General features: G+C 48.1%; 1 protein-coding gene across 1 annotated transcript in view; it reads right to left on the minus strand.

Moving 5' to 3' along the window:
- ARHGAP20 (Rho GTPase activating protein 20) overlaps positions 1-15087 on the minus strand; it is a 60631-nt gene extending 45544 nt beyond the window's left edge. The window contains exons 1-2 of the mRNA XM_068670740.1: positions 14902-15087; positions 5325-5410 (exon numbers count right to left, since the gene is read on the minus strand). Of these exons, the coding sequence (XP_068526841.1) occupies positions 5325-5410; positions 14902-15000 (185 nt within the window). The 5' untranslated portion in view covers positions 15001-15087. The remainder of the gene's footprint in view (positions 1-5324; positions 5411-14901) is intronic.
- Positions 15088-16685: the final 1598 nt, after the last annotated feature.

Here is a 16685-nt window from a genome sequence, read left to right on the forward strand (position 1 = left end):
TGAAGACACTGAAGTGGTGAAGACATCATACTTCAGTGATGTCTGATTTCAACCCACCGCCATCCCTGGACCCCGCACTACCCATGTTATAAACCATGGCCTTGACTCACCCCATAGCCACTGCTGCCTGAGTGGCCATCAATCTTCCAGCACCTCTCACAGTGCTGGGTTTGAAGTGACTTGTCACCCTGCCATCCTCTCCCCTTACCGCCATTGTGCAGCCTTCAAAGGCACTCCCCAAATGCAATGCCTTCATTTAAAATGGGAATAGGCTGGGACAGTATTTGACAGTGTATTATTCCTCCTGCCCTGGTTTTGAGCCCCATTCCCCACACCACCACTAGTGGTGTATAATGGCTCCAGAGGTGAAAACCCAACCTGATTGCAGGTGTAACCCTCACAGGCGCACACAGAAGCAGGCACACACACAATATGACAGCCTTTGTTCCTCAAAGCCCCTCAGGTTAAGCCACCAGGCACTATTTGTCTCACACGACCACTGGGCTGTACCCTGTGGCAGGGCAGCCCTCAGCCCAGCGGGCACCATGTTGTCCCCGCTCCTCACCCACAGCCCTGTCATGGAGCCTCACCAACCCAAGGCGTCTTGCAAAGGTTATGTTGTAGAGGCAAAATTAATTGCTACCATGGAAACGAGTGAAGAATGAGCAAAATGATTACAACTGGAATACCTATTTAAGTTAGTTATTCACACTGAACTTTTAGTCCCTTCCTCTCCAAAATCAGATTTGTCTGAAACACCAAATACTCATCCTTCCTGTGAAAAAGAGACAGTTAAGGACTTCTGGCAATTTACATTTATTAGAAGTCTCTATTTTTGTCTTCATCTAGTCACATAGCTTGGATCATCCACATATCTTCTGACTAAAACCCTGAAAACACAATGTCCAAGACTTCGGGAACACTTTGTATTTCACTAGAGCCAAGTGGAACGCATTACTAGATTACACATATGATCTTCGTTATCTGGGATATTTAGCATTTGGCACTGGCCACTGGAAGATAACATGCCAGAGTCATCTACTGTGCACTGGAAGAAGAAAGAGCAGCCTCTCCATGAGTAGCACGACCCTACTTTTACCTACAGACCAGAAAAAAACACCTCAGATTTCGCAAATCCCCAGCCTACACTTTGAACTTCTTTGACTGTAAAACACGAATAATAAAACTGGGGAGGGCTGGCTTTTTAGGTATTTCTTTTTCAGGTTCTGTAAAGGTTTGTTCATAAAACCTTTTAAAAATGATATCTAATTTTATTTTAAAACCAGTCTTGCTTCCAGCTTACACCAAAATAATATCATAAAGATGCTTAACTCTGTAATAAAGAACAGTTTCATTGCTGATATTTTAATGTCTTTAGCATGCAGCGGCACATATCTATAAATGGTTATGAAGACTCAGATATGTAAATTATATTATTAAGGCATGTAAATAATTATATTATTAAGCATGTAAAAATATCACTTTGGAAGATCTTGTGAGGCACGCGTTAGCAAAAAGGAAGCTGCTAGCGACAGCAACACAGAATTTGGCTGTCCCTGTCACGTATCCTCCACGTGAACAGAGGTCTGCCAACACAGAGCAGAAACTTAGTAGCTTGGGCTGTCACATGTGAAAACTGTTTTGAGGGACAGCGGAACAAAGCCTGCAAATTTGGTTTGAAACAGGTCTTATTATTAATGTCAATTATTTTGAGAAGACCAGACCTAACGCTTAAAAATCAAGGCCTCACACATTTCTGTTTCAAACCCATAATTTGTGTTGCACTGAAATATATCATTAAGTTGTGCAGTTTGCATTAAAGGACACCAAGAAAAAAGGAAAATTAAGAGGAAAATTACAACTGTGCAACAGGTCTAGGGCCAAATACAACTAACCCAAATCCTTTACTGATTTCATACATATTAATGGCATTAAAAATCAAACTTTTTTTCTGCATCTGAGTATCAGCCAAGAAAAATATCAAAAGCTTACTTTTTTGGTGTATTTCTGGAATAACTTTGTTCAAAGTGCTTCCAAAGAAGACATGGGATGATGTGAAACAGTCTTTGCATGCCTATTCATCACTACTTTGTGAGGAAAGATAAACTGTACAAAAAAAGGAGCAAAACCAGGAGGCAATGAATAGTCTGCATATTTTCATCTGTTGGTTGTAAGGGCCTGAATTCCAGTACAATATCTATACTATTTACTATTTATTTACAGTTACAATTGAGTGAGATGGGGATTGCATGGTTGCTCATCTGTACATGACCATGTTGTTCAAAGTCATCTCAAAATTCCTCCACAAGCCAAGTTATCATGTAACTCCTTTTATATGGCTGATGTAGCAAGGCAAGATCTGTAAAGAAGGTCTAACTTTCATTAAACCAAATGGTATAGCAGGGGAAAAAGAAGACAAGCTTCTAAGCACACAAGACTTTCCAATTAGCTTCTCTTTCAGGAGTGAAGAGCGCAATTGGAACAAAAGTGTCTGCTTTTTCCAGCTAGATCTTCTTGTCTCACCTGCATCCTCCCGCTGTCACAGCTACAGCAATACTACCATTAAAAAACCTCAATCCTCCGAATGCTGAAATAGCCATCTCCAGATGTCACAATGGTTTCTTTGAAAACCATTAATAAACTTTAAACTGCCCAAAGGTAGGTCTCAAATGGCTGCCACCACATTTTATGAAAATGCCCTGTATATAATCCAAGGGCACCTGACATATAAAATGGTATAAAAATACAAGCTGACTTGTGCTTCTAAGTATTTCCTGCCCTTTTAAACTTTGCACTTGTTCATTAATTTCAACAAATGTTGAGGTGAGCCAGCTGCTGAGGTGAGAGGATTCATATAAATCCCTCACAGATGTTTGCTAACTTCAGATAGGAGCTTTATTATCTACAAGTCATTAATCAACCATTAACAAGTAAGTGTTATGGAGTCCCGCTATTAAGGTTCACTGCCAGAGGAGAATAATGGATTTTGCAGGCTGGCTGTGTCTACAAGAAAGGGAACTAAGAGCTGAGACAGTTCTGAGATAAAACATTTGGAGGAGATTAGAAAACAAGGGAAGTCATTTTGTTGCTCTCTAGCTTGCCTTAAGAGAAAGCACTTCACAGGAGTTAAGCATTTACACAACAAACTGAGGAGAAAGTTCAAGCTCATCCATCAGTTTCGTGATGAAGAGGAATGTGTTTTGCACAGCCAAACAAGGAAGTCAGGCATAGGTGAGAATTATTGCTCCTGCGAACAATAATAAACACTACATCATCCAAAGTGTTAGTCTCTCACTGATAGACTTCAAAGCCACAAAATCACCTGCTCTGGCCTCCAGGGTCCTCAGACTTCACCAGACACCTCTCACTAAGGTCACAGACTTCAGTTCAAAACAACAGGAGCAGCTAAACCACAGCATGCCACAGGCAGAGGACAGGCAGGGCTGAGGCAAAATCCAACAACAAATTCCAGCTCTGGAAGTGGTAGGGTCTGTCGGGCAAAGCGTTGCCCTTCCTGCAGAACAAGGCAACATTTCCCACTCTTCAGTCCTCTACACCGCAAAGTCTCTGCGAACTAGTCTTACAGAAAAAGAAAAAAAAAATCCTTCTGCACACCAGATCTGGAAAGAATTTTGACCTGGACTATACAAGGAAGACATAGTTACACTTATGAAACAGTGTAAAATTCTTAGGTGCAAATTTACATGCTGAGTATTATCTCACTTAGGGGCTCTCCAGCTATGGCCAATTTCTGATACTCATGAGCCAGGAAATAAAACAACAACAAAAAAAAAGCAAAATTGAAGAGAAATGATTATATCTGAACCCCAGCAGGCAAATGACGAAGTTCTGAAACATGAATTCTGAATATAGTTAATTTTCTTTTAGTAGTGGCGACTGTCTTGAAGGGAATGTCCTCCTTTCAAGAGTGCATTAACAGCTTGAAGGGAAGACATTTGCTCCATCACTGGAGGTGTTCAAGGCCAGGCTGGATGGGGCTTTGAGCAATGTCATCTGGTGGGAGGTGTCCCTGCCCATGGCAGGGGGTTGGAACGAGGTGGTCTTTAAGGTCCCTTCCACCCCAAACCATTCTGTGATTCCATGACTCCCTGTGCAGACACAGGTGTATAAATGGCAGGAAACCCTGAAGTCCAAGGGCTGAGGGATCCAATCTCTCGTCCTCTGTACCCTTCAGGTATTGCTGCCCCCCACAGCAAGAGTCCATCTCTAATTTCAGAACCTCAGTTATGAATGTGTGATCTATGCCCCAAGGGTGGTATCACAACTACGCACATTACAAATACAGTGAAGAAACAGTAGTAAATGGAAGGTAGATATGATAGTACAGACAATCAAAGCATTTCAATATTCCCACGAAGGGGTTACAAAATACCTATTTGACTTATTTTAAAGACTTGGAAACAAAGTCAGAGAGAGGCCACAGAAGAAATTTTACAGCCAGAACCAGAACACATGTTGCTGGCTCTCGGTCCAATGCTCAGGCCACTAGACTACACAAAAAGGTGCAAACGCCTTTAGGAATTCATTTCTAAGTTTTCTCTTTCATGTCATAGCCAGTAAAAAGACCTGCAAGTAGTTTCAACTCATTTTCCTTCCCTATTTTGCAACTCTGATGTTTTCACAGAATACTTTCACAGGTTTCTGAAATACTGTGGAATTCTGTGTGATGACAAATATGAAACCAGGTATTGGTTAGATCAAACACAGAAAACTTTCCAAAGCTCACATACTGATTACTTAACACACCACAGTGTAGGAAAAAATATTCCTTACAAAGCCATACTTTAATTTCCCTCAATAATGTTTCTTAGTAAAGAGCTCTACACAGCTGGAAGCATTAACAGCCTACCAGATGGTTCGCTTCTCGATAAACACTTATGTTTTCTAAGTTTAAAGTCTAATGAACTGTAGGTGCAGGAAGATAAAATTACGTATGCAGAGTGGTCCAAAAGGCAGGTCAGGAGGTAGAGATGGACAGTGGAAGAGCTCCACAGAAGCTCCCATTTCTGTGGTCGCTTTACACTGGGGTGGCAAGGGAGGAGAAAAGGCTGATCCTGGCAGGAGACATGACTTGCACACACGCACACACACAGTCCTAGAAGCTCTTATGGGAGGATGAGAGTAGGTGGTGACCACCAGACCCTGGCCCACAGCATTGCCCTAAACCAGCCTGGGCTTCCACAGCCCTGGAGAGACGGTATCATGCAGCAGATCCATGGCAGGAACCAAGCTCAAATTAAATGGTACGATCCCACAATAATCGAGATATGCCTAGTACTGCGTGTACAGCCAGCAAAACTCACCTTGAGACGGATCTCGATCTGTTAAGAGCTTTGACAAAGATCAAAGATGGTGCAGACTGGCGCCTTTGGGCCAAGCTCTTCATTTTCTGTTTGGAAAGAGAAACAAAATGAAATCATAGGTGAGATTGGGAACCATTAGTGCATGCATATGGACTTGTTGCAAACAGACTCCAATTTCAGGCCATGGGAAAATAAAAGATAAGTTACTGCCATCAGAAGCCCTGGGAGAAGAAAATGATCGCAAAATATCACAGATTGAGAAAAATGGGAGCATGGCCAGGAAGCCCATGATACAGAAAAGTTGATCATTAGTATCCATACAGAGATGCCTGAGGTCTTGCATACATGAAATAAACATCTACAGCATTTCCTAAAACACTTTTTGAGCCTTAAGAATCTATTGTACTTTAAGTGTATCAGGAATCTGGATGGTGATTCAACTTTCAAATGCTTGATACATTTCTGTGCCTGGTCTGACATATATCATAAATTAGGGTCTGAATTCTACCACCCTAAGACTACCTGCTACACAAGGCTAAAAGGTTTTTCCAAACCTTTAGAACTCTAAAGAGGTATGAACAGTTTTCTTCCCTATTAATCTAACTGGAACATTACCTCTTGTCTCTCGGTAGTCATTAATGACATTTTTTTCATTCCTGATCACGTATGGGCCAAAATAGGGAAGTGAGAGGCAGGGCAGCTCTCAGAAGGCACAGAAAAACTAGGAGGGAATAGGCAAAAGGGAACACTCAAAGACAGGGAATGCAGCAGGAAATAAATAAATAAAAATAAAACAAAGCACAGGTAGGAGATGAAAATATCAGTAGCTATCAAGGGAGTACGGATTCCCATTGCGTGAAGTTGAATACCACAATAAAAATACCGAGCAAATAAACAACGCTGTTTTCTCCAGAGGCAGAAATTTTCAAAAGCATGTGCTGAAGACACAAACACACATTGCCCTGAGCACAAATGTATTCACCACCGTATTTTTTTCCCCTCCTGTAGCCAGAAATAGGACTGAGGAGCCCTGGCCCAAACCCTGGAGCTGCTCTAGGAAGCGGTGGTGCAGCCTCCTGCTGCCGAGGTGCATGACCTCCTCCCTCACTGCCTCTCCACCAGGAGGATGGTTGTTACCTTATTTAGCTCAAATATTTTTCATAGTAAACCGGTGAACAAGAGGAATGAGGCTGAGCTCCTCCCGAGACCCAGACAGACCGGTGTCCTGTGCTGGTCCTTTGCACCAGGCTGGGCACCGCCGGGAGCACCCAAACAAACACGCCTCTGACAGTCATGAACTCATTGCTCGCAGCTAATCACTAAGCAAGATTTTCTATTTAACCACCAAATGCCAGGAACAAATACATTAGGGAACAACTGATTTCTGCCCATTTATGCTCTGGATGTGGCACGCATTTTATTTGGGCATGTGCACAGTAAGCTTCACTCTGAGGACAGAAATTCGACAGCACTACGTGTTTTGCTTTGGGCAAGTCTATTTCTTTTACTCATTGCAATGCATTTGTTAGTGTTGTTTGGTGTTGTTTTGTTTTTTTTTTTGTTCCCCTTTATTTATGTCAAGCATGCTTGTTTATTTTTTTAGATATTCAGTTACACAAATACAACTGTAATTTCAGTTCACCCTTAAAAATGATCCCCTCCTACCCATTTCTGTCATCAAGAAATAACAATCTCAAGACTGATAAATTAGGTCTGAGACCATTTAGATGTCTTCCATCCAAATACAAGTTAACTGAGCAAAAAGGAAAGAAAATACTGTGCTAAATTTTTCTAGTGAACGGAATCAGTACACCTTACAGCTGGAAAAACTGAGAATCTGCTAGCATTTCTAAAAGTGGCATATCTATAAATGTGAAGGCAAAAGGAGGCCTGTACATCAACACAATCTAAAATCCTACAGAAAGGAAGCCATAGATGTCACCTAACCATCAGTTTTTGTAGGAGTTCATACACAGCATCAACTCCCAATCAGAAATTCACTGCAAGTCTCAATTTTGGGGCAGGTGGCTTTCAGGGGGTGGTTTGAACTGGAGCATCTCAGCTCCTGTAAACGCAGTGGGGGGTTGGTGATTATTTCTAGAGATCTTATATACTTTGACTGCTCAGGTCCGAAAAGAAAGACACAAAAAAATGTAGCATTTTGAAATCATAGGATCACTTGGGTTGGAAAAGTCCCTTCAGATCATCAAGCCCAACCATCACTTAATGCCAAGTCCACCACTTAAACCCTGTCCCTAAGCGCCTCATCCACACGTCTCTTACATACCTCCAGGGATGGGAACTCCACCATTTCCCTGGGCAGCCCATTCCAATTCCTAAACACTCTTTCCATGAAGAAATCTTTCCTGATATCAAATCTAAACCTCCCCTAACACAACTTGAGGCCGTATCCTCATGTCCTAGGATGCTTCCTTGCATCCTAAATATCTCTCTCAATTATGGCAATCTTTTTCATGCTTGGGCTAGCAGTGTTCAGTAGTTCCTGTGAGATTCCAACCTTGACTTATATATCCAAGGACTAAGGTAAATTTTAGGACTACCACAAGTAGTCAAACTTATGGTAGTCCCAAGGCAGGAGGGGATCCCAGGATGTTTGTGGTCCACCAAGGTCTGCGTTACCTCCAGGCAGGAGGTTGCACAGCCTTTCTGGGCAGCCTCTTAGTACAGACTGAAGCTGTTAAGCAAAACTTTAAGAAAAAAAAAGAGCCTGAAAACATGAAGAAGATCACTGATGCGATTTGGAAAAGGAAAATCTTCACAGCAAAAACGAAGTGAGTCAGGTCAGCTGTATGCAAATAAAAACGTTACCCAGAGACATTAACTACAGAGATTGTTTATAACTTCTTTAATTAGGGGTTGTTTTGTTCTTAGTTTGCCATGTACAGAGTCTGCGTGGTGAAAATAAGAGTCCATCTTGATGACTTGACTCGATTTTATTTTGAGAAGGAATAGGACGAATTCATTTTTGGCTGGGTTGGACCCACTTGTCTGCCCCCCTCCGTTTCCCCGCTGCTACATGTGCAAGGATGTCCCCCTGGCAATGTGGGGAGGAGCAGACACATCCTGGACAGCTGCAGAGAGAGCAGATGTTTGGGAGCAAAAGGAGATGCAACGACCAAGTACCGAAGCATGGGACACGGAGAAGCATTTCACAACGCGTCCCACATCACAACCTCCCATTTTTTCATGTAAATATTAGAAAGGCCAACACGGGGAGAAATCCTCATACTTGCTGGTTGAGTCACAGCCATGTGAAATGTATCATAAAATCAGGATCCATAATGAATGTTTACAGTGTGCCAGATGCAGAGATGATAATCTCGTATCAGCCGGGACAAACCGGAGTTATCTTTGCCTTCCTCGCTTTGAAAACCTTCAGTTCCCTACCCCCTCCCCTCGAGTTCAGGTTTAACTTCATACTTTCTGCATTTCTGCTGGTGGTTGCCTCGACTCCTTTTTTTAACAGAAACCAAAAGGGGCTGCTTCTGTGGTTGTAGGACCGGGGGTACGCTTCAGCGTTTGGCTAGCTTCTCGCCTGCTGCAAACAGGCGTAGGGCTACAGATTTCAAAAGAATGAGCTTACCCCAGATAACGATCACACCTATGCTCTGAACCACTATTTTGTAAACTCTGGTGGTAGGTGGTTTATGAGCAGATCAGCCCACCGGGCTGAGGGCAGCAACCTCGCAAACCACGACTGGAAACCATGCTGGCTCTGCTCGTGAATCAGAGCCCGTATGGGGAGCAGGGTTAAATTTAAAGCACAACTTCCACAAGCATCTCACGAGTCGGTGGCTGCAGGAATAACCTACTTCAGACTGCCTACATCCAGCTAATTTGGCTAGCAGCTGAAGTGGATACTGATATTGTATGGAATTTATGTAAATGAATATATCTGAGGTGGGATATTAATCCCCACTCCACAAAAAAGGAAGCAGCAGCATCTGCGTGCTGCCTTTAAAAAGGCATCAAACCGAAGATAAAGCACTCTTGTGATTTGTGTACATCACTTAACCACGTCAAGCTTAGAAAGCTAATGGCAGAACATAAATAAAATAAAGAGCGCATGAAAAAATGCGTGGCACTTACATTTCTTTTGCGGTGAAAAACAACTTGGGAACCAGATACGGAGCGTTTATAACATTTTGCAAGTGCTCAGAGCAGCAAAACCCCGTGCAGCTACCCTGCTGCAGCTCCTGCGGAGGTGTAGGAGGCAGCAGGTAGGCTTGGGCAGGAGAAAAAGGGGCTGCTGGGCTGGGCTGTGCTGTGCTGGGCTTCCCCAGGAGCACAGCACCCATCCTGCCGGGTTGTTGCCCGTGGCCGACACACGGGAGAGTTCCCCCCACCCAGCTTCAGCCTTGCACACCTGAGCCACCCGCTCCGTGCTCCTCTTCTGGTCCCCAGAGAGAAAAGGACACATTCAGTGCACGGGTCACCTGTCCTGCTTTATTCGTGAAGATGAAACGAGTCTTGACCTAGAAGTGCCGATTTCCTCCACCCACTGCAAAAAAACACTAAGGCGACCAACGGGGCTGAATTAATCAGCTCAATCCTCTTTTTGCTATCTGAGTAAAGGATGGGGAGCAGAAGAATTTGTGAGCTTAACACCCTACGGTGCAATCGTCTTTGTAGTGAAGGGCTTGAGTTAAGGCTGAAGAAATGGTTTTACCTGTATGCTATGTGAGGGATTCATACATGAAATAGTCAAAAAGGGCACTCGGCTCCTAACTGACAGGTGGATGCAGCAGAAATGCCTCCTCAGCAGTTCGCAGACACCCTTGCTAAAAGCCTCCCCAGAGATGAAAGGATTTCAGGCTCCTGATTTACAGGCTCGCTCCAGAAGTGGGTCAAGGCTGGGCCATGTGCCTGGGTCATTTGACTGGGTGACAGGGACGGCACCCAGATGTACTCGGGATTGCGCTCAAGTGGCTGAGCTCTCCCTCCCGCTGCTTTATTTTTCTAACAAAAAGAAGTCCGATTTTAACAAAGCCTGCTCTATAAAACTATCTACGTTAATAACAGCGAGGGATTTCACCCATGCAGACTCCGTTCTTGTTGTCTGAGCAACAAAACAGATCCGTGAGGCACGTTTCTGGTTCAGCCAGGCAGGAACCAAGGGGCAGAACACAAACCTTTACAGGCACCCGCACAACAAAGTTCAGCTCGCTGCCTGACAAACGGTGAAAAAATCAGCACAATCCTCATCAGCCAGGAGGTGATTTTCCAAGGCAAGTGGGCATCACTCTCTCTATCACTGGGCTTCTTACGAGAGGCCATAAATCCCTTCTTCCCCCATGCCATAATCTGGCAGTTGTCAGACTCACAGTGCACAGCTGCCTAAAAACACCACAAATGACAAGAATCTCTTATGCTTGGGGAGAGCAAGAAATGGCCCTACGGTGACCTGTAACATTCCTGGGCCCCTATAAAGAGGGTGAGAAGATGGCTGCGTGTGCACCGCTGGCTCGGGCAGCTGAACGTGTGCCCGAGAGACGGCCAGGTCCCGCGGGGAGCCCTTTTACCATCACCGCAGAGCAGGTGACAAAACTACGTGCTTGTGTTTATGCTGGCAGGGTACTTCTACTTACAAGGGCTTTCCTAAAAAGAAAGCCATTCTGGATGGAGAAAATGATGGCAAGGAGGAAAGAGCTACCAAGAGAGGGGAAGAAAACGCTGCTCATCTTGGACCAGCAGCTGCTGGAGAGCATGGGGCAGATGGAGACCAGAGGTGGGAAGAAAAACCTAATGGAAGAACCTGCGGGTAACCCAGTTTACAGGTGACAGAGGGAGCAGACTGCCCCCACTACACATGGATACATGGAGCAGTGTTAAGTAAAGAGACAGCGATGTGCTACATGCAGTTCTTGGGTGCTGGCTTCTACATGGCATGCTGAGTCCCTCTCCTTCCTGCTGCCATCATGTGGGACTAAAAAAAAGCAAGACCAAGAAATGTAAGAGCATTGTTTTGTGCCTAATTTTCCATTTCTCTCATGGACAGACAGAGGAGGGATGGCTAATTCTAGTTCTGGATTGAAGCAGCAGCACCAGGCACATCACAGAAAGCTATCACAAGCCAGCACCGCCTGCCGAGGTCATTCCATCCCATGGATGAATTCATTAAAACAGAGGTTTTTCATTTTAATTCATTAAAACAGAGTTTTTTTCAGTCCTCGTCAGAGATGCTACAGGGTACGTCTGCAGGATGACAGGAATCGTCCGATGTCCAACACATCACAGAAGTGATCCTGGAGAGCCGAGACTTCTGGCACCGCTTGGTGTGATTTTGACCACAGCCCCCCAGATCCTCAGGCAGGAGCACAGCAGAGAGGACAGAAACTCATAGAAAGGAGTGATCAGCCTTAAGGAGCTTTATGTCAAAAACCTACATATATAAGGGCATGAGCGCAAGGTGTCATCAAGCATAATGGCAAAGACATCTTCATAGGGTAAGACAAAGAAGAGGATGAAGACTATGTCTGACTGCCTCCACTCTTCCAATTCAATTTGCTTGAATTTTATCCATTTAGTACACCATCAGGAAAACAAGTTTCCTTTTCCTGACAGCAAACTGCCGCCCTATGTGTGAGCAGGATCACAAAGAAACATAGTTTTATGGTAGGGGAATACCACATTTTGTCTCAAATAACAAATATTATCGTACAAAATGGTTAACTTTTTGTACACGTCGTGTGAGTAAATACAAAGAACTGCCGAGCCTCACAAAAATTATAAGTAGTCACTTGAAATTTTCAAGGAGGCAGCAAAAAATCCTAAGAGTGATTGCTTATGTTAACAAGTATTGTCTTGTGTAAAATATGCGGCACTGGCTGGAATCTAACCCCTCTGCAAAGGGAGAAGTGAAACACCAGAAACTTATAAATACAGTTAAATGACCGCAGCTGTTACTGCTGACACAGATATCCTGGCATAAAAGACATGCTGAATAGTTTGTTTTGATAAATCTGTAGAAATAAGCTCTATCAGTAAAATCACTCTTACTCACGTTACTTCAGCCCACTTCAGAGTTGCATCAATTTACTGGTAGCGGTTACCAAACCAAACAGCCCGTACAAAACTGCTCTGTGGGCCGACCCAGCATTGTCCAGCAACCCCAGTACGCCCAGTAAAGGGGAGAATCTGGCTGAGGATTTTCCAAAAGCAGTCACTAAGACACTGGACTTCAATGTCATGTTTCAGCAGGGTGTCTCAAATGCCTTACAAGCGTTTAATAGGAGAACCCCACAGTGTGCGTGAGGCATGCAAGCAGTGCAGGCTGCTCTGCACAGAAAGAAGAGGAAGTGTTCCCCCAAAAAGTAGTCTAAAGGGGCACCCAAAATACATGAAGTGAGTCCTAGACAATTTCTATCTCTCGGTCTTGCGATGTGATCAAGCATGTGATCCTTCAGCTTTGCTTTGACAGCCAAGTGGGAGATAAAATAGGAATTCGGACGACCACAGAACAACGCAGCAAATCTCAGTTGAATAAATTTCATTTGGCAAAGGTCGAAATAATAAAAAGAGAAAGGTTCGGTGGCTGCTCACCATGCTGGATTTGGGGGCGTTTGTGTCAGAATGAGCAACAGCATGACATACGTATTTCACCTTGCCGTGCTGTGCCACCAGGATCAGAGCTGATCTCTTGCCACCACACCAGCAGCACAATCTCTCCTGCCACAACAAAGACCTGCAGGATTGTCAAAAAGTGTGGTGCCTTGGCACTGTGCGGGAGTCAAAACAGAGGTATTCAGAGAGACTCAGGGGCCTTAGTAGGGAAAAAAATGTTCAAATTGACACTGAGATCCAGCTTCAAGCCCAACGTTGAACAAAAAGGTAGGATGCTTCCACCCTGGCGAGGCATAGAGAGATGCTGTGCCGGGATGCTCATGGGAGCACCAGGACCGTGGGAGGGGATCGGGGCGCTGGGCTGGGCTGGCTGCAGGCTGCTGGGCAGGAAGGTTTCCAAACGTCCCCCCGCCGCCTCTGCCTGCACGCCGAGGAATTCCAAGAGGGCTGCCAAGATCCGTAAAAAGTAACATCCCCGCTCCCCTGTCAGCGCTGGCGAAAACAAGGTCTGCGTTCCTTCGGCAGGAGCAGGAACAGGAAGCTCGAGTGCTGCCATCAGTACTTGTCCTCAACGCCGGATCCCAAAGCAGACCTCGGAGGAAAGCCGTGCTCGTCTTCACAGCGCTCGAGCATCCCTCCTCCTCTCAGGTGGTGTCTGGCGCCGGGGCAGCAAGGTCCACGGCACTCGGTCCTCAGCAAAAATCAGAGGTGGAAGAAGGAAAATCAAACCCACGCGTGTAGCTGTCTCAGATCAGATTGCAGGATCAGAGAGGGTGAGCATCTTCTCCATCATGTCATCCAGCCAGGCAGCAAGCAGAAGACACTCCACCACTTTGTGCAGGTGCATCGTGCTCCCTCTCCACAAACCTACCGGGTACGAACTGTGGCACGAGCCTTGGCTGTCCGGGCAAACATTTCACAGCGATCTCTGCCCTGGGCAGGTTGGATGCCGCCTGCCTTGGTGGGACACGGCACACACGGACACATCCCAGGGAAATTCACAGCATCGCCTCCCAGCCCAAATTGATGCTCTGGAGGAGGAGAGGGACCGGGACCCCTCCTGGCTCCACAGCTCCCCATCCAGCCAAGCCCCCGGCACCGCTGGGCAGCAGGGCTGGACACGAGCTCAGCCTCTCTGCCACGCATCCTAAATTCATGCCATCAGGTGGAGGGATTTAAGGAAGGACACTGTCACCTGGCCACTCATTCTAATCCTGCCAGCATATTCGGCACCCAGCGGCACCGCACTCCCCTAAAGGCAGACGGTGCCTGGATTTAAGCAGCACAGCGAAGCACAATTGGTGCGGGAAGGCACCCAGCCCTACTTGGGGTGGAAAAGCACGACAGCACTCGCTATAAACCAAGGGGAAAAAGGGGTTCCTGTTGGACACAGCGGGATGAAGGTGGTTGTTGCAGCTCGCTCAGGCGAGCAGCCGGCTGCGTGCAGGAGCCAGCGCTGTGCTCTGGGTCGTGCTGGATGCCCCCACGCCACCCAGCAGGCAGATCGTACACCCAGCTTCAGATTTGGGACAGCTCTCCTTTTCGCTCGGGCGCCTCTCAGGGAAGCCGCTCGTCCTTTTCTCTCCCCCAAAACACGTGTGGGAGCACCCAGCACCCCCCAGCCCCAGCCAAACCCTTCCCCATCGCCCCCCCCGGCCGCTCCATCACCACCCCCGGAGCTCCCCTGTAAGACCACCCTACAAACCCCATCCAAGCCACGCATCCCCACGGCGACCCCCGCACCCCGCACAGCCCCTTCCCCTGCCCCAAACCCCCCCGGCTCACCCCGGGCTGCTCCCCGCTGCCCCCACAACCCCTTCCCGGGGCGAGCAGCTCCCCCTTTACACCCTGGAGCGCTGCCCACCCGGAGGATCCCCAATCACCTCCAGGACCCCCCCGCGGACACCCCATATCCCCATATCCCCCGACGCCCCCTCCCCTCTATTTCCCGCAGAGGGTCCCCGGTGGGCACCGGCAGCGCCTCCGGCCTCACCTTCTTGCTGTCGGCGGCGGCGAAGCCCCTGCCCTCGCCGCTCACCGAGGCCGAGCGGGCCGGCCCCAGGTGCTCCTGCTGGGGGGACATCGCGGCCATGCGCCCCCCGCCGCCGCCGCCGCCCCCGCCCCGCCGCCCGCAGCATGGACACGGCGCGCCACCGCGGGACACGCCCCCTCGGCAGGCCACGCCCCCTCCTGCTGGCCACGCCCCCTCCGCCAAGCCACGCCCACCTCCGAGCAAGCCGCCCCCCCCTCCGTGCTGGGGGGTGGGGGGGGGGAGGCGCATGCGCCCCGCTGGGGAGGGGGGATAAAGGGGGGGGGATGGAGAGGGGAGTGGTCGTGCGCATGCGCGGTGTGGGGCTGAGGGGAATGAGGGGGGGGGTTTGGGGAGGGGGCTGTGGGGTCCTGGGTTCAGCACCCCCCCGGTCCCAGGGCTCCTGCATAAGGCAGGGACATGGCCTGGGGGGGTCCCTGCTGGAGGGGAAGGGGGCAGGGGGTGCTGGGGTGCTGCCCCTGGGGGGCTGAGGGGGTGCTGGGGGTATTTAGGGGGTGCTGAGGGGACCTGGAGGGGGTGCTGAGGGGGCTTTAGGGGGTTCTGAGGTGTCCAGGGGGCTGCTGGGGGGTCCTGAAGTGTGCTAGGGGATGCTGAGGGGTGCTAGGAGGTGTTACGGGGTGCTGGGTGGGTGCTGAGGGGTTTTAGGGGGTACTGAGGTGTGCTGAGGGGTCCTGGGGAGGGCTGAGGGGTGCTAGGGGTGTTGAGATGCTAGGGGTACTGAGGGGATGCCCAGGGGGTGCTGGGTGGGTGCTGAAGGGTTTTAGGGGGTGCTGGGGGTGCTTAGAGGGTGGTGGGAGGTGTTATGGGGTGCTGAGGGGATGTCTAGGTAGTGCTGAGGGGTGTTAGGGGGTGCTGAGGCGGTGCTGAGGGGTGCTGTCATGCTCCAGAAGGCCACCAGCAACCCATTGGAAGCCAGTGGGTGGCACTGACCCAAGGTCACCATGTGGGAACGGGCTCTGAATAAATCCCAGCTGGAAACCAGGAGGAGGCGTGCTGGTGGTAGGCAGGGGTGGCGAGGCTGTGGAGGAGCTCGTTCGCATCCTGCCTTTGTCCACGTTGGGAGGTGGGCTTTTATCTCCTGCCTTTGCGGTGGGTACAGGCTCTGTGAGCATTTCCTCGTGCTGAGCACTAAAAAAAGGCGTAAGAAGAGGGGCCCTGCCATCGCACGTGCAGCCGTTCCCATCTCCCACCTTTCATTTTGTACCAGGACTTGGTCTGGCTCTGTAATGCCACTTCTCCTCTAGATCAGATCTCACCAGGTTCTTCTGGATGCACAAATGCACGAGGCAGTGGCCACTTGCCATGTATGCCTGAAACAGCAGGGAATGGTGATGTTTGGTGTCACCTCACGGGGCCACCTTGGCAGGTTGTGAAGGCCCAGCAGCTCCACGGGACAGCGCTTCAGTGCTCCTGTCACCGAGATCGATGTGGGCACCTGCCCGCTGCTTGCACCCTGCTCTCTGCAAGGCAGGGGAACCGTGTAATGGAAAGCGAAGGGCAGATGAAATATTAACGCTTGGGATGCAGCCTGAGCGCTGCTGCCTCCTCTGCAGAAGCAATGGGCTTTCCCACATCCACCTCTTCGCTGTTCCTCACCACCTTTTGCAAAAAAATAAAAAACAAGCTGTAGACATTTACAAGCACTTGACTGCTCTTGGGTGACACCATGGTGGTGCATCAGGGCTCAGAAAGCCCCTGGGCTGCCCCTGAATGTCCTCAAGGAGGAG

Source organism: Anas acuta, chromosome 1 (assembly GCF_963932015.1).
Source record: "Anas acuta chromosome 1, bAnaAcu1.1, whole genome shotgun sequence".
In the NCBI taxonomy this organism is placed as follows: Eukaryota; Metazoa; Chordata; class Aves; order Anseriformes; family Anatidae; genus Anas; species Anas acuta.